The 18,204-nt window shown below is 49.3% G+C and overlaps 1 protein-coding gene across 5 annotated transcripts in view; it reads right to left on the reverse strand.

Moving 5' to 3' along the window:
• The window catches only part of OSBPL3 (oxysterol binding protein like 3), a 205,149-nt gene that overhangs the window by 30,697 nt on the left and 156,248 nt on the right, over positions 1-18,204 (reverse strand). For all 5 annotated transcript variants that reach the window (XM_062178455.1, XM_062178453.1, XM_062178454.1 and 2 more), the window contains 4 exons: positions 17,894-18,028; positions 16,902-16,995; positions 12,313-12,566; positions 8,432-8,569 (listed from right to left, as the gene is read on the reverse strand). In XM_062178455.1, the coding sequence (XP_062034439.1) occupies positions 8,432-8,569; positions 12,313-12,566; positions 16,902-16,995; positions 17,894-18,028 (621 nt within the window). The remainder of the gene's footprint in view (positions 1-8,431; positions 8,570-12,312; positions 12,567-16,901; positions 16,996-17,893; positions 18,029-18,204) is intronic.

Here is an 18,204-nt window from a genome sequence, read left to right on the forward strand (position 1 = left end):
TAACCATGTATCTTTACCCATTTTTAAAAAATTTATTTATTTATTTGGAAGGCAGAGTTAGAGAGGTAGAGGCAGAGAGCCAGAGAGAGAGAGAGAGGTCTTCCATCTGCTGGTTCACTTCCCAAATGGCCACAATGGCCAGAGCTACACTGATCTGAAGCCAGGAGCCAGGAGCCTCTTCCAGGTCTCCCATGCAGGTGCAGGGGCCCAAGGCTTTCCCAGGCCATAGCAGAGAGCTGGATCAGAAGTGGAGCAGCTGGGATTTGAACTGGCGCTCATATGGGATGCCAGCACTGCAGGTGGCAGCTTTACCCGCTACACCACAGCACTGGCCCTTGTCTTGTTTTATAAACTCAGAAATAGTGTTTCTGCCCAACGATAAACCTAACACTGCACTGTTAATGAGTGACAAGGCAGCAGTGAAACCAGGCTCCCACAGCCCCTGCTGTCTGTCCAACAGCCTTTCCATGACTGCTTTCAAAGTTGGGCCTCTGTCTGCCCCCAGAGCACCCTGAAGTCCCTTCTCACGGGCCTTCAGACAAAGAACCTTGAAATCTGAACTTCCAAGCTCTTCTCAGTCTTGTTTATTGCTTTGTAAGATGACCCGTCCAGGCTTTGAAATGAAGTGATCCCCGACGTCTGCTCGCAACATCTTCCCCAAACCGTGGCATCAAAGAGGACAGTGGATGCCCACGTATCTGAACGTCTTACACTGAGGCTTCGAGTAGCTTGACTCCCACAGGAAGGGACGATTTCCCTTCGTGGTTAGTGGCCGAACCTCTGCTGAGAGCAGTGTGTCTGCTGGCAGCCTAACCTGGGCTGTCTGTTCTCATCACGTCCACACCCTGGCAGAGAAGGGGCAGTAGACGCGCTCCAGTGCACACGATCCAGCCCTGGAGGCTGCTGGGCTCACCTGTTGGATCCATCTGGCTTAGACTGGTGTTTAGCGTCCTGCTCCTTCACCTCCTTTGCAAAGGGGAGCGCTGCCCTGGTGGTAAGGAGTCCCGAGCAGCCAATACCTCAGCTCAGATGACTTTTCTCCTGGTGAGACAAGGCCGACCCGTCTAAAAGCACAGGACAGTTCCCCTGGGAGCAAACGTTCTTGCCAATGACCGTGTATTTGTCTAGAGAGGCTTTTCTTCACCCGACCTCACCATTTTGGGTTTAGACTTTGCACTTTAAATAGGAGGCATGAGGTCCGGGGAGATGCAGATGGGGGAAGAATGCGTTCCAATATTCATGCATTTTCTAAGCTTTTCTTTTCCAGGTATGGATAAACATCCTTAAACACATCACCTTTCCCCTGCAAGAGCCCAGAACTGTAAGTACAGCATCCTCCCAGCTCCTGGCCCTCCACAGCAGTGCCCCTTCCCATGCCACTCATCCAACATCTGTCCATTGCCAGTGCAGGGCCAGGCCTGGCCCAGCCACTGGCGCTGTAAGGACAAGCCAAAGAGATGAAGCCGTGGCCCTGCTGGAGTGGACATCAGTGTGGAGATGATGAGATGCACCACACATACAGGGGCACCTGATTCGTCAGCAGTGGCATATGTTAGGGAAAACTAAGCAGGGCCCACAGATGGGAGGGTAGGGTGTAGGGGTGCACGGGTGCAACTCCATACAGACTGGCGGGGGGCGCGCCCTCTAACACCGGGAAGCTCTGAGGCCATGAGCAGGAAGGAAGTGACCACACAGGGGTCTGGGAGAAGCACAGGCTAGGCAGAGGCCATGGCAGCCGCCTACCAGCGGCTGAATCTGGAGAAGCAAAGGCCACCGTGGCTGAAGCTGAAGGAGGGAGGGGAAGCGGTTAGACGCCTGGGGTTGGGGACAGGGTCTCGGTGGCTGTGCAGGCCATGGCTGGGGCTGTGCATTTTGTCCCAAGTGCCATGGGAAGTCACTGGAGGCTGCAGAGCAGATGCTGCTTCTGTTTAAAACAATCACTCCGGCAGGTGGATGGGGAGCTGGCTTCGGGGGTGAGAGAGCAGCCAAGGAGTCTGTTGTCATAGCCCCAGCCATCGCTCACAGTGGCACGGGCCAGTGGCCCAGCACCAGTTGGGTGGCAGTGAAAATAATTGGCTTTGGAAGGCAGGTTCCTGAAGGGAGACCCGAGATTTGCTGATAAACAGGACATGGAGCTTCGCGGGACGATGCCAAGGCCACCAGACTGACTGTCGGGAGAATGCAGCTGACAATGAGTTGTTTTTTGTTTTTTTTTTTTTTAAGATTTATTTATTTGAAATTCAAGATACACAGAGAGAGGAGAGGCAGAGAGAGAGGCAGAGAGAGAGAGAGAGAGAGGGGTCTTCCATACGCTGGTTCACTTCCCAATTGGCTACAACGGCTGGAGCTGTGCTGATCTTAAGCCAGGAGCCAAGAGCTTCTCCCGGGTCTCCCACATGGGTGCAGGGGCCCAAGCATTTGGGCCATCTTCTACTGCTTTCCCAGGCCACAGCAGAGAGCTGGATCAAAAGCGGAGCAGCCGGGACTCGAACCAGCGCCCATATAGGATGCCAGTGATTCAGGCCAGGGTGTTAACCCGCTACGCCACAACACTGGCCCTAAGTTTTGTCTTCCTCATGTTCAGAGTTAATCACTGATCTCTGGTTTCTTGCAAAAACAAAACATTTTAAGTGATGATGTAGACAGCCATAAGGCAATGGTTTAGTTGTCTTACATTTGATTGATTTATTTTAGATGTATTGGGATTTTTTTGGAAGGCGAAGTGCTAGTTTTATTTGAGCAGCTGGAATTTGCCCTGTGACAGCCCCTTTTAAAAAGCTGCCATCCTAGCAGTAAACAGCCCTGTCCACCAGCGGTTCAAAGAACTGTCCAGAGGGCTGAGTGTGCTGACGGGCGCGGCATTTCTAAGTCTGTCCAGGAAGGTTCGTCCTGAGTTCCCCGAGTGAGTAACCAAGGAGGAAGAAGTGCTGAGCCTGAACAAAGACTTCATTTTAATCTACATTTTAGTAACTTTTTAAATAACCACTTTTAACTTTTCTGACTTAGTCCACAGTCTGGCGTGGGGGGGATAACCGGTTAAAATTACTTGGACGACGCTCTGCACAACTGAAATCTCGTGTAACTAGGGGAACTATCTTTTACAGACTATTTGACAATGACAGAGAAAGAGACCGAGAGACAGCAAGGGAGAGAGGAGAGCGAGAAAGCGCACTTCCATCTCCTGGTTCACTCCCCCAGTCGGCTTGCAATGGCGAGGACTGGGCCAGGCCAAAGCCAGGAGTTGGAGATTCAAGCCAGGCCTCCCACATGGGTGGCGGGAACTCAGTCACCTGAGCCGCAGCCCGGTGCGTCCCAGTGTCTGCAATGGCAGGAGCCAGGAGCCAGGAATCAAACCCGGCTTCTCTGTGCCAACTACCGGCCTGGGAAAGTAACCACCAGGTGGCCGCTCAGGACAGCAAACCTTCCCTCAAGGTCTAAGGGAGGAAGCCAGCCCACTGAAACCAGCGTTTGGCCGCTGAGCCACGCATTCCCGAGATGAAGCAGAGACCCCGTGTTTCCACTCTGCGAGGCCAAGGCTGCCAGCAGAGACCCAGGGCCTGGCTGGCGAGCAAGGACAGGAAGCCTTTTCTTCCTGAATTCCCCTTCTCCCGGCCGAGTTAGCGAGCGGAGCCGCAGCTGAATCAGATTTCTTGGCACAAAGGCAGCCCTGGGGAAGGTGGAACAGCCCCAGGCTGAGGATGTGGGCTCCTCTTTCACAAAGGCCTGCCCGGGGTACTTCCCGAAAGTTACTGAAAACATGCACGTTTTGGCACAGAAAGTTTCTAAATCCACACAAAGTTTGTCCATGGTACGCATGCGCCACAAATGGCTGAAGATCCCCCATGTGCACGGATTTTGGAATTCTTCCTGCATCAGAATAAGGTTATGTTTTCATTCCCGCCCCCAGGAACTTTTCCAAGTACTCGGGTAGGTGAGTTAGAGGGATGAAAGGTTCAAGGGACAACGACTCAGCAAAATCCCACCCAGGGACCCGCGCATGAAAAGACTCTCACACGCACAGCCAGCAACTCCAGCTCCTGCGCCTTCCTGGCCGACCTCTCTGGGGCCAGCAAAGATTCCAGCTGCCCTACGTACTCTCTCTACAAACGGCCACGTCCCCAGGAAAACGACAAAGCCTCAGCAGGAAGAGACAGCTGTTCCTTTTCAAATCACGGACCGTCATCTAGAAAAGCCAAGTTGCTGTTTTTTTCCAGGTCCTATAAATTGCAGATAGGAGTTTTCCCATCGATGTGCGTAAAATTCCACCCAAAAATTGTGCTTTGGGAGCCCTGCCCAGGTGATCAGAAAGGGCACTTGTAGGGAGGCCCGAGGATCCCCCAGGCGACGAGAGCTCAGGGTCTTGCGGACACAGTGGGTGGGGCACGGTCGGGCTGTCTCCATGCAGGCAGACGGTTGCCTGGGTAGAGGTACAAGGAGCTACCTGGCAGGTGCCGGCAGGCACTGGCATGAACCAGAGCGGAAGGCCTGGCATCCTCTCCAGATGTGCTCGCTGAGCAGGAGGTCACGGATGAGCTGGCACAAACCAGGGTCAACAGAGGGATGGGGGCAGGGACCGAACTGCTGTATCTTCTGCAGGCCACAGAAGACAGGGCCTGGCCCAGAGCCACTCCCAGCCTAGGGCACAGGGCAGTCTGGCACCACAATCCCCCAGCTGCACCCTCCTCCCATCGAATACTCACCCCTGATCCTAATCTAGCTGCCCAAGTCCAAATCACCCCCGGCCACGCCAGCCAAAGCCGCTGGTCGCCATGGCAAGCCCACTTTTCACAACAAATGCTACTCTGGATCAGCATTCTAGTTTATACATTAGTCTGGTAAACTGAGTTGGCGTGAATAAGCCCCAGAGAGACTTATCCAGGCTGAGGGGCGTGGAAAGAACCCATCGAGGCTGGCACTGCTGTGTAGCAGGAAAAGCCACCGCCTGCAGTGCCGGCACCCCACATCGGCACCAGACTGAGTCCCAGCCGCTCCACTTCTGATCCAGCTCTCTGCTATGGCCTGGGAAAGCAGAAGAGGATGGCCCAAGTCCTTGGGCCCTTGCACCCTCGCGGGAGACCCAGAAGAAGCTCCTGGCTCCTGGCTTTGGATCAGTGCAGCTCTGGCAGTTGTGGCCATCTGGGGAGTGAACCAGTGGATGGAAGACCTCCCTCTCTCTCTCTTTCTCTCTCCCTGCCTCTGCCTCTCTGTAACTCTGCCTTTCAAATAAATAAATAAATAAATAAATATTTTTTTTTAAAAAAAGAGTGTGGCTCTGAAATCAAAAAATAAGAGTAAAATAACAACAATGGTCAGGCTTTAAAAAAAAAAAAAAAAGACCCAATCATGTGACCTTTAGACAGCTGTGAGCCACACTGGCAGGATCCCTGTGTGCAGCCAGCCCCGAGGGCCCCTGGCAGCCCTGCAGCCAGCTTTTGGTCTCCCCAGCAGCAGCACACCGCCTTCAGATCGCCGGAGAGCGGGCCTGGTGCCCTGTGTTATCACAGGCCAAGGCACGCATTAGAATGCGAGTGGACCGTTCTAGTTTCCTCGGGTCAAGGAGTTCCTGAAGCTCCTCTCTGCCTTTTCAACACCTCTCTTACTGTGTTTTTATTTTTATTTTTTTTATAAATAATTACTTCTGGGTGGGCACTGTGGCACCGGGGATTGAGCCACTGCTTGTGACACCTGCAACCCATATCAGAGCGCCTGGTTTGAGTCCCAGCTACTCTGGCTTCTGATCCAGCTTCCTGTTAATGTGACTGTGATGATGATGGCTCAAGTACTTGGGTTCCTGCCACCCATGTGGGAGACCCAGAGGAAGTTCCTGGCTTCTTTACAAGAATTACTTTAAAAAAAATAAAAAACAAAAATAAGAAAAAATGAAAAAAAAAAAGAATTACTTTTACTTTTTAAAGATTTATTTATTTATTTATTTGAGAGACAGGCAGAGAGAGAGGAGGAGAGCACCCATCTGCATTCCTCAAATGCCCACAATGGCTGGGGCTGGGCTGGGGTCAAAGCTGAGAGCTGGGAACTTACTGTAGGTCTTCCTTGTGGGTGGCAAGAACCCAACCATTTGAGCCATCGTCTGCTGCCTCCCAGGGTGTGCAGCAGCAGGAAGTTAAAGCCACCCCTAAAAGTCCCTAAACCAACAATCATGACCTACTGAACCTTCATATCATCATATTACTTCCTTTAGGAACCAAGCGGCATCAGTCCTGTTTTATAAAGAAACAGTTGATGCTGAGCGTGTGAAAGTAGCTCAGACGAGGCCACACACAGAGCAGATGGAAAGGTCAGGGTTTGAACCAGGCAGGTCCACAAACCCCACTCCCTGCCCATCCTATGCTACCAACAAGGACCAGATCCCTTTCTTATTTGTCTCTGTGGGCTCCAGTTCACAGCACAGTTCACATACGACACGTAAAGTTCTTCCTGTCACTGTGCACCTGTGCACACGCCCCCAGCACTGATGTCCCCTTGTGCCCCGCAGGAGACAAACAGCAGAGCCTGCGTTTGGCTTTGCCGGGGAGAGCCCCAGGACAGAAGCCTAACTGCACACAGGCTCCTGGGACCACTCATTTCTCACAGCTGCTCGTCTTGCCCTGATAGTCTGCTGTAGTGCGGGGCTATTTTGGGCTTGTATATTTTTTTTTCTATGAGAGTGCATATAATACCATGGTAACCAAATTATATTTTCATGTATTCTCATTCCATTTTCGGTTTGGTATTTAAATAACCCGGCAGAATTTGAATCAGATTATCTTCCCTCGGTAGCTGCAGGCTTCACCCCCAGTCTCCCCAGGCGTGGTGTTTCTCATGTTAGCTTCCAACAGGGAAGCTACTGACGTGTGCTTTGGGATTATTCATACTCATTTTTGAGTCCTGGAGAATAGGGCCTGTCATGTACAGTTGAGACCATCACCCTTTCTCACGCTGTCAGCCACACCCCTCCTTCCACGCCATCCCCACAAGGCAATCCCACTAATAAAGTGGGCTGCAGGACAACAGCACGGAGAGGGGTGTTGGCCATCCACTGCCCTTTCCCTCGGTCTCCTGAGAACGGGGAGGAGAGCAATGTATCACGACAAGGATGGTCAGGGTCCCCGGGCTGGCACGAGGACGTACACAGAGGGTGGGCAGGCTCAGTGGCCGCCTTAAGGGGAGACAGGCTTATTTCTAGTCCATGTACACTCCAGTTGAGCAAAACAGCTCCTCATCAACAGATGTTTTTGGATGTTTCCGACATTTCGGCAGCAAACCCGGCTGTGGGGCATCAGACACACACCTAACGTTTAGATCCCTGTAGCAGACACGGAGTGGGTGCTCTGTGGACCTCATGTAATCGCTGCAGAGCCACCCGGGGTGCCTATAACGGCTGTTGTCCCTTTAGAGAGAAACCAAAGCACACCCATGTCAGGCAACTGGCCCTGGGTTACACGGCTGGCAGGAGGTGGAGCTGAGATTTCAACCTAGGCTGCCTCTCTCCTCTTGAGATTATTTATTTATTTATGCAAGAGTCGGACAAAGAGGAAGAGTTCCCCTGTACTGATTGATCTGCCAAATGTCTGCAGTGGTTGGCGGCGGGGCAGGGACTGAAGCCAGGAGCCAAGAACTCAATGCTGGTTTCCTACGCAGGAGGCAGAGGCTCAATGACTTGACCCCCGGAGGCTGCCTCCCAAGCCTTTGCAGTAGCAGGAGACTGGAATCGTGAGTGGAGGTGGGCACTGGACCCAGATGCTCTGATCCGGGATGCAGGCACCTTAACCTGTGTCTTAAACATCACGCCAGACACCTGCTTCTCCCATCGGGCTCCTGAATGCTATTCTGTGCTGACCTTCTTCTGTGGAGTCGAGGGCCTCTGAGTGCTTCAGCACGACACACCTCCACCCACATCAGAGGGAGAGTCGGCTTCTTGGCTCAACTCCCCTCTCAACTTCCACCCTGGTATCTTTGCATCTGGAACAATGCCGAGCGCACGGCAGCTCTTCAACTAATAACGTTATTGGCTTGAATAAATAAATGCCCGAATGACTGATTCCCTTTCAAATCAAGAATAATGCATTTATTTTCTAGGGCCTGTTCTGAAGGGGCAGTGAAGCTCCCGGAGGATGATGGGAGGGAGCATGGGAGCTTACACAGCGGTGTGGGCAAACCCTTGATGCTGTGACGATGCTTGCACCAAAGAGTACAAAGAGGAACGACACAGCAGGTGCACATGGCCAAGTACCAGCGCAGAATCACCGGTGCCCCCCCCATCCAAGGGCGGGGGCTGGGTTTCAGGGGAAAGGATCTCTGGCTCTCTCTGCTCAAGGGCAATGTCATGATTGCAGCTGCTCTGAAGCCAGGGAACGGCAGAAAATAAATATTTAATGGGGGGTGGGGTGGGGTGGGCAACTCCGCCCAACAAACAAAAAGGGTGCACACTCACCTGCTCTGAAAAAAACTGGAAGCCCTTGTCCTCACGGATGCACTCGTAGGTTTCTCCGAGAACCGGGTTGAAGGGCTTGCTGCCAGCCCGGAAGTAGCTGGACGCGTACGCGGACACGGCAAAGGCAGCCACGTATACCTGAGCACGGGAAGAAAAGCGCCTGTGACTTCTGCCCCTGAGAAATCCATTTTTCACAAAGAAAGAAACAAAAGAAAAAACTTGATTTCTCCCTGAGTGGTTTTATTTCAGTCAAAGTTTTGTCCTTGGTTTACAGAAAACCCAACCCACACAGGCCTAAAGTTGTCGTGCAAACAGTGTTCATTTGGGTCCACAAACAAATGAACCAAACTGCCCAAGTCGGAAGATGCTATTAACACGAAGACAGCTGCAAGACGAACCGTGCTGTTTTATGAACTGTTAAGCCGACGCCAGTATTTCAGAGACTGATGTTATCTGAGCATCTTGCTGGCGTCGCTTTTGGGGACAAGGAAGAGCAAGAGATTTCTTTTGTTCTAATAGCCAAATCTCCCCCAGAATTCAGGACTGAAGGGCTGAAGGGTAATCCTTCACAATTTGATACCCTAGAAACTTAAAAGCTCCTTCTGACCAAAGAAAAATGGGTCCGAGTCACTTCCCATGCCTGGCATGCAGTCACAGGACACGGGGGCCTTGAATCTCTCCTCTTCTGGAGGGGAAAACAAAAACAACAACAAAACCCAAAAAGGCAAAACTGCATGTACATAGGAAAGACAATGGGCAAAACCATTTCACAGCCCTCACTGTGTGGACCTCTGTATTTTTCCAAAGATTTATTTATTTGCAAGGCAGAGTGACAGAGAGAGAGAGAGAGAGAGAGGAAGAGAGATCTTCTATCTGCTAGTTCACTCCCCAAGTGGCTGCAACAGCAGAGGCTGGGCCAGGCAGAAGCTGGGAGCCAGAAACGCCATCCGGAGCACCCATGGGGATGCAGGACCCATGCACTCAGGCCATCCTCTGCTGCCTTCCCAGGCATGGGAGAGGGAGCTGGATCAGAAGAGGAGCAGCCAGGACTCAAAGAGGCCTCCCACGTGGGATGCCAGAGTCCCAGGAGCAGCCCCACCGCCTGTACCACACAGCAGCCCCTGCCGTCCTGTGGATCTCCATCAGCCCCCTTGCAAGGCAGCGAAGACATGTGAGCACACGCCCACTTTTTCTTTTCTTTTTCAAGCCAAAAAAGTTAAACCTAGGTGGTGACGGCAGATTTTCCTTTCTAAAATCGAATCGCAGTGATCTCCACATTTTTTTTCCTAGCACACTTCGTGACATTTTACGCTGAGAACAAGTCGAGTCTCTTTTGGAAATGTTCGCTGCTCACGCAACCTTCTCCATGAGTCTTTTGGGAAGGTTTTGGGTGCTGCTCACAGCAGAATCCACCTTGCCAGGGCCCGCTGCAGATGGCTGTGGAGTTGCTGGGTGGCGTACAGACGCCAGCCCACCCATCGCTTCTCGGCCTTTTGGCTAAGATCAAGTACAGAAGCCGGCCCACCGGACATGGCGTCAGTTGCAGCCATGCTACCTGTGCCAGGTATCTGCTCCTGTCCGTGCCTCCTGGGGCTGGAGACCCGTGAGGCACAGAGGTTCCAGGTCTGTGTGCGAGGCTGAATCAACCCTCAATCAGCTCCGTGGCTTAAAATAGTAATGACTGGCAAAACAACCCAGTGTCACTCAGCACCCTGAGTGGAGAAGGGAGCCCCAGGGTAGCAGGAGAAGCACCTTTGTGCTGGGCTCGATGACAGCATACACTGACCCACAGGGAAGCGAACCGAATCCACGAGGGGTAAGGTTGCTGCTGAGAAGCAAGGTCCTCCCCAGCCACCTGCTGCAGGCCAATCAGCGGGATCAAGCATCTGAACCTAAGGGTCCCCTCATCGCCCCAAGCATGGAACACCGGAAAGACTTCTTGGATCTTCCAAGTCCATCATTTTCTTTAAAAACACAGCCATCAGGACTGCGGACTTGTAACACTTGCCTTAACAGTGGCTTTTTTCAGGGAAAAAAATAACAAAGATTTTAAAAATACACAGTTTGGGGCCAGGCATTGTGGGTTAGGGGGTAAAACGGCCCATGCGACGCCAGCATCCCATATGCGCACCAGTTCAAGTCCCGGCTGCTGCATTTCTCGCCAGCTCCCTGCTGAAGTGCCTGGGAAAGCAGCAGAAGACGGCCCACATGGGAGACCCGGATGCAGCTTCTGGCTTCAGCCTGGTCCAGCCCTGACTGCTGCAGTCATCTAAGGAGTGGATCAGCGGATGGAAGATTTCTCTGTCTGTCTCTCTATGACTTTCAAATGAATACATCTTTTAAAAAAGAAAACACAGTTTGTTTTCTCTCTGCCCCGTATTATGGCTGATTTGAAGAAAGAGTGTGATGGGGAGAGGCCTGGGGAGAGAGTGAAACAACTAGGGCAAGAGCAGGAGGTAAAAACCCCTGTGGTGCAGGCCAGCGCTATGGCTCAACAGGCTAATCCTCTGCCTTGCGGCGCCGGCACACAGGGTTCTAGTCCCGGTCGGGGCGCCAGATTCTGTCCTGGTTGCCCCTCTTCCAGGCCAGCTCTCTGCTATGGCCCGGGAAGGCAGTGGAGGATGGCCCAAGTGCTTGGGCCCTGCACCCACATGGGAGACCAGGAGAAGCACCTGGCTCCTGGCTTCGGATCAGCGCGATGTGCCGGCCGCGGCGGCCATTGGAGGGTGAACCAACGGCAAAGGAAGACCTTTCTCTCTGTCTCTCTCTCTCACTGTCCACTCTGCCTGTCAAAAAAAATAAATAAATAAAAAACAAAACGAAAAACAACCCTGTGGTGCAAATACCCAGCATTGAGAAAAGGGCAGCGCTGGGAAACCCAGAGGGCACCCCAAGGCCAACTCAGCCAGCGGGCAAAGGCCCAGGGGACACTCAGCCTTTGGGGGACACAGATGACCCCAGCACCACATGCACACAGCCATTTTGCTGTCTACCCAGTAATGTCCGAAACCAGGGAGGATGAGAGACATCTGCAGCCCCCTTTGAAAGCTGAGAATCTGTAACTGTTGAAATCTTTACTTAATATATACTGAACTGATCTTCTGTATATAAAGAGAATTGAAAATGAATCTTGATGTGAATGGAAGGGGAGAGGGAGCGGGAAAGGGGAGGGTTGCGGGTGGGAGGGAAGTTATGGGGGGGAAGCCATTGTAATCCATAAGCTGTACTTTGGAAATTTATATTCATTAAATAAAAGTTTTTAATAAAAAAAAAAAGAGAGAGAGAAAAAAAAAGAAAGCTGAGAATCTGTGAGTGGAGGTGTGTGACACCAAGAACAGCACAGAAGGTGAACAGGACAGAAGGTGGAATTTTCCTAAGCTGAACCTTTTTTTTTTTTTTTTTTAATTTACTTTAAAAAGTAAAATAAAAAAGGAATCTTTCTATTGTGGAAATCCCTTCTAGGAATGCTACTGTCCAAAAACCCAGGAATGCCTGGGACAATTCCAAAAACAAACAAAAACATTCTCAAGGGAAATCTACCTAGGAAGGAAAAACCAGCTCGAAAAGTTAACTTTTGTCCACCTAGAGATAGTAGAAACAAACAAGCAGGCAGCCCTAATTCCGGCCAGGTGTGGCAGAGCTGTCAGCTGGAAGACCTGGGAGAAAGGAGGCGGCCAGGTCCACCCAGCGCGACGCCCCCAGGCACTGGGGCCAGGGAGGAGTGTTCCTCCCCTCCCCACTGCCCAGGGACAAATCCTGACCAGGTGCCTGGAGCCAGGCAGGCCCAGGGTGACCCCGCAGAACCAGGCATCTCTGGGGAGTGCCATCAGCATGGAGCCCCAGGGGATGAGAGTGGGCCGGGCGGCAGGCTGATCCCTCACCATCCTTTCCAGGGCGCTGGGAAGCCGCGCGGCCTTGTCCAGGAGCTCGCTGTACTCCAGCTCCTCGCACAGGCGCTGCAGCGTGTTCAGGGGCTCGTTCAGCTCCACGGGCATGGCCACCTTGGACAGGTCCTTGCCTATGTTGTTCCTTAGAATGTTCCACAGGCTGACGTTGCTGGGGCTGGGGCACGGCGCCGGCAGGCAGGTTCTCCGCGTGGACTTCACTTCCCCAGCACCATTGTCGAGAACGGGATCTGAAAGGGGGAGAGGCCTGGTTGTCCACAGAGCTCTCTGTTTCATTCTGTGGTTATCTTTTCAATCCGTGGACAAACCTTTACCCAGCAGGGGTGCAATCTGGCTGTTCCGCTGAGTTGTCCACAATAGGATGAGAGGTCAGGAAGGGAGTAAAAGAATTCTGAGCAATTAAACACCGAATGTCACACACATGGACACTCACGAGTTTGTTCACAGGGGCCCTTCAGTTCTTACTCCAAAGCTAGTTTCTCATAGCTCATATACACTTAGAATAAAATTGGATAATAGATTTCTATGCCTATAGCAGGGGACTGCTTATAAAGCTTTATACACCTTCAAAGAAATCACTTCAAATTCTGATAAACAATTGGGTTGATTACAGAACATTTTAAAAGGGAATCACAGTCATCCATTAGTCCTTCACCCCAAAACGGCCACCATTCACATCCTGGAGTATCTCTTAGCATGCTCCATCCACAGAGCTCTCCTACGCTATGCGGTTTTCTGTCCAACTTAACAGAAATGTCACTTCCATGTTACCTAAAATTCTATGGAAGCATCATTTTTAATGACTGCAAAAATACCTCCATGTTATAGACATGCCGCAGTTTACTGACTCATTCATCTGCTGCCAGACTTTCAGAGCTAGTGTTCTGTTATGACACAATGACAAAAACCAGCAGTGAATCTTCACCCACTCAAATGCCTGCCTGCATCCCTGACGATCTTGAGATACGCAGAAGTGGGACCACTCCGTCCAAGACTGTGGATGTCTTTAGACTTTCAATGCACATAATCAGATGACTGCTCAACAAGGCTGGGCCGATTTTCCCATTTAAGGGTAGCATCTATTTCATTTTAATTTCATCATAATTTTTATAATTTCATAATTTTTATTTCATCATAAGTTTCATTTCCCAGGGCCTCCCAGGCCTCTCATTATTTGGTTTAAATTCCTGTCAAGTTGTTAGGCAGACAGCGTGGTCTCCTCATTGTAACTCACATTTAAAAAGCTTCTAGTGTGGCTTGGAATACTCTCATTTCATTTTAGCATTTCTTCCTTGCTGAATGATATGTTTTCCTATTTAAGTAGAAGAGCAGAATCTTTGGTTTTTATGTCCGTCTTACATCTTAATCCTCACCTGGAATGTATTGGTAAATCTGGTGCATGGATTTTTTAGTGAGTGAAATATCTGCGTGTTGGGCATGTAAATTTATTATTAAGCTTCCCTTTACTTAGCACTCAGAAGTTCCTTTCCCATCCCAAACGTGCCTATTTCCAAATAAAGTCTTCTGCATTATACCAACATAGTTCCTTCATGTGCACTTGTTTATTAAACATAAATATTTAACATATACTCATTATGAAGCTAATCACTCTGAATAAAGAGGCTGCTTTGATGAACAGAAAAAAAATGAAACTGAGGTCAAACTGTGCAGTCTCATTTTCATCTATGCATCCAATTAATTTTTGAATTTGTTTTAATTGCTTAACATAGGCAAAACCTGACACATAAGTGGGTGCATATGATAGTGATTTTTAAAAATAGCTTTCTGTAGAGAACCAAAATATTTTCTTTGATTACACTAATCTAAATTATCACAGAATGTTACTCCACCACCATCAACAAATATTAATATACACACATCTTGTCTTCTACATCGTGGGAGGCAGCCTTCTTTTTTTTTTTTTAATTAATTAATTTATTTGGAAGTCAGAGTTACACAGAGGGAGAAGGAGAGGTGGAGAGAGAATCTTCCATTTGCTGGTTCACTCCCCAATTAGCTGCAACAGCAGGAGCTATGCCTATCTGAAACCAGGAGCTTCTTCTGGGTCTCCCATGCGGGTGTAGGGGCCCAAGGACTTAGGCCACCTTACACCACCTTCCCAGGCCATAGCAGAGAGCTGGATTGGAAGTGGAGCAGCCAGGACTCAAACCGGCGCCCATATGGGATGCCAGCACCACAGGCAACAGCTTTACCCACTGCGTCCTAGCACCAGCCCCAGCAGGCAGCCTTCTAAGCAATTTCCATGTATTATTCTTAATTATTCTAACAACCTCCTGAGGAAGCAGTATTATCATCCCCATTTTACAGAAAGGAAATGAGGCCCAGAGACATTAAGTAACTTGCTTTAAAACAAAACCAGTGAGAGGCAAAGCTGGGGTGAACGGAGAAGTGTGGTCCTCAATCAACATCTTCAACTATTTAACTCCCACAGCTACCGGGACAGTGACAGAGCTTCAGTGTGTGCAGTGACTGTTTTGGGGGACCGGGGTGGGACTGGGGAGTTAGTAGGAAACATTGTAAACTTATTATTTACTCATTTACGATGACCTCAGAGAAATTCTGGTGTAACAATGGATCAAGACCTTGATCCCATCCTAGTTCCTTGGTAAGCAAAACTGTGCTACAGGGCATAGAGGTGTTCCCACTCCCCTTATCTTCAGCAGAGTACTGATGTTTAGAAATCCATTCTGGGGCCGGCACTGTGGCATAATGGGTAAAGCCGCCACCTGCAGTGCTGGAATCCCACATGGGCACTGGTTCGAGTCCCAGCTGCTCCACTTCAGATCCAGCTCTCTGCTGTGGCCTGGGAAAGCAGTGGAGGATGGCCAAAGGCCTTGGGCTCCTGTACCCATGTGGGAGATCTGGAAGAAGCTCCTGGCTCCTGGCTTTGGATCGGTGCAGCTCCGGCCGTTGCAGCCAATTGGGGAGTGAACCAGCGAATGAAGACCTCTCTCTCTCTCTTTCTCTCTGCCTCTCCTTCTCTCTCTCTGTGCAACTCTGACTTTAAAATAAATAAATAAATCTTAAAAAAAAAATCTGTTTCTCCTCAATGTCTACAAAACACTGGACAACATGCGTTCCCAGGATCCAAACACAAACAGAAAGCCAGGTGTGGGCTACACAACACTGGTCAGCGTCCCAGCAAAACAGCCGTGGAGGAAGAGAGACTGGGCCCGAGAGTCTTGCGGGCTTTTCCTGCCTGGTATCAGCACAGCCATGATCTCAGGGTCTGGACCATGTCCACTCTTCCCAATTCTGAGCCCTGAACCCTCCATTCACTCTGTGCCCTCTTTGGCTCCCTCCCTGTGTCCTCAAGGAGACAGCGTGGCCTTCCTCACACACAGGGGGAGCTCTGAGGGCGATTTGCCAGGGGAGGAAGTGATGTTTCTTCCTGTCTCTTTCATTCTGCCTCCCTGCTTCTTTTAAAAAACACAAGTAGCACATGAACTTGGCCTTCTCCTAAGAACCCATTGTTTTGTTTTGTTTTGTTTTTTTACACTTTTCCACCAAGGGGTTCAGGTTCATCTCTCCGGAAACAATGCAAGCAAAACACCATGCATGACGATCATCTCACTTATAGCAGGTGCGATGCTGAAAGGCGGCTCCTCCAGTGGGCGGGAGAACTACCCACCTGTTGTCTGTACTGTGGTCCCCCAAGAGATGGCTCTTCAGTGTCCAGACAACAATTCATTATCATGGCTCACACCTAACCCCTGAGCTGGGAAACCTTGCAATATCACAAAGGTCATAATATGGTCCCTGCTCTCCAGTGACGTGAAAATGGGCCATGCTTTGGGTATCTAGTGCACACAGCAAACAGACTAGAGGCCCCAAGGCACACTGAGTGCCCAGACTGGTAGAGTTGGATGTTATAAACCCCCATGCAGGGAAAAGTATTTTTTAGGGCATCTTCCTAAACAGGTTCAGCCTGTTTGCTGAAGTCCTAATCAGAGCACTTTGGGAATAGGTAGGCACTTCAAATACCCCATGGTTCAAAGTAGCAGTATGAAATGCCTTGTCTGGCCATCACTTTCCCTTTTGGGATCAATAAGTTAGCAAGAGGACATGTAAAGGTGCCTTGAGAGGAGACAGAAATTTGGAAGCTAGTTTCCAATGTGTTCTCTTAACGCACCACTTAGATCAGATTTTTATCTTATATACTCTACCAACTTCTTTCATTATAACCCCCCCCCCACCCCAGATACCTAAAGGCAAAAAGCTATTTACTAATACGTTTGCAGAGTGTCTGATGGCATAAGGGATGCGGGTGCATTGTTAGTATATTCACATGATAATTGGCTTATTCACATTTTAAAAAATAAAAATGTGCACAAGCAGACTGTTAGTTGAATGAATACATCTCCCAAACGTAGGTGCTGTCTTCTGACCCAGCGTATCAGATCCTGGAGGGTGAGGACCATGTTTCAATTTTCTTCCGTAGGAAGAATGCTGCTGCTCTCGGCATGCAGCAGGCACTGGGTACACATCTTATTAGTATTCTACAATGATGCAAACTTTCAGAGATCAGATCATGGAAATCTTACCCAAGGTCTGCCTCTCATTATCTAAATCATTACTGAGATTGTCCAAGGAAAGATTATCACTTATGTCACTGACGTAGGAATCGTCATCCGAAATCTAGGAGGAGGAAGAAATTCGCACGTTAGGATAAGAGTTAAGAAGAGGCAGCTTTTCATAAAACCCTTACTCCAAATGATCATATAGTTTGAGTTCCACATCACCAATCTACAAACATAATTTGGCTGCCGTATTCAGAGGCTCATACAACAATTTACCCAGGAGGTGTTCACTGCAAACACCTGTTATTAAAATTCCTAGACATTCTTGATTAGTTCTCCAGAGGAAAACTGCAAGTAAACTCAAGATTCCTGTTAGTATTAAAAAATCCTTATCAACTCACACTGCATTTTCAGAAGCTACTAGTGTTTGGGTAGAAGGAGTTACAATTTGTTCTTGAACTATTTGCAAACAGATCTTCTATAAGAATTAACACAGAAACGAGATCACTACCTCTATGTTTAAGGGGTGAAATTATCAGTACACACAGAGCAATGCTAACTAGGAAAGTATGATTTATATGCATCAATCTAATATTACTATTTACTATTAACACAATAATGGCCAGATTACAAAGATTAATATAATTGCATATTATAAATTAACATAGGACAGATTTCATGGTTTAAAGAATGCATAGAATGGGTAATTACTTTCCCTGTCATGGAAATACTTCATAATTAGATAGGTAGAAGTCAGAATTATTGATCCGTAATTGAGAAGAAAAGTAAAAATTAAGTAACAGAATTGAAGAGTAACCCAACACCCTCAACTTCTACAGCATTTTTCTCCTAGTATATCGTATCATTTTGTGTCTGGGGGCTTCAGTTACCAGAGGACTGTGGAGGAAAGGGGCCATGGAATTTAGCGTGTCTAAATGGCACTATTTACTGAACAGGTTAATGAACACAGTAACAAAAAGACTGTTGAGACCCCTCAGTGAGAACAGCACTCAGACCTCATTTTCTGAAGAGCTTGGAGACAACAGGACTTCCTGGGCATCAAAGAACTCCGACAGGGAGTCGGTGATGGAGAGCCGGCTCTCGTTGGACAGCTGGTGGACCAGGGCACGGTTTTCATCTCCGGAGTTCTCCTATCAGAAGAACCCAAACAAAACCACACGTATTTAGGAAGAGTTCAGCACAGGCAAAGAAACACGATTCAGTTGTGTCACTCTCAAGGTCACGGGCCCATGCAAACAAGCCACTAAAAGCAGATGTCAGCTCCAAAGAGGAGAAAAATGAAAATGAAAATGAAAAATGAAGGTCC

This window comes from Lepus europaeus, chromosome 20 (genome assembly GCF_033115175.1).
Source record: "Lepus europaeus isolate LE1 chromosome 20, mLepTim1.pri, whole genome shotgun sequence".
In the NCBI taxonomy this organism is placed as follows: Eukaryota; Metazoa; Chordata; class Mammalia; order Lagomorpha; family Leporidae; genus Lepus; species Lepus europaeus.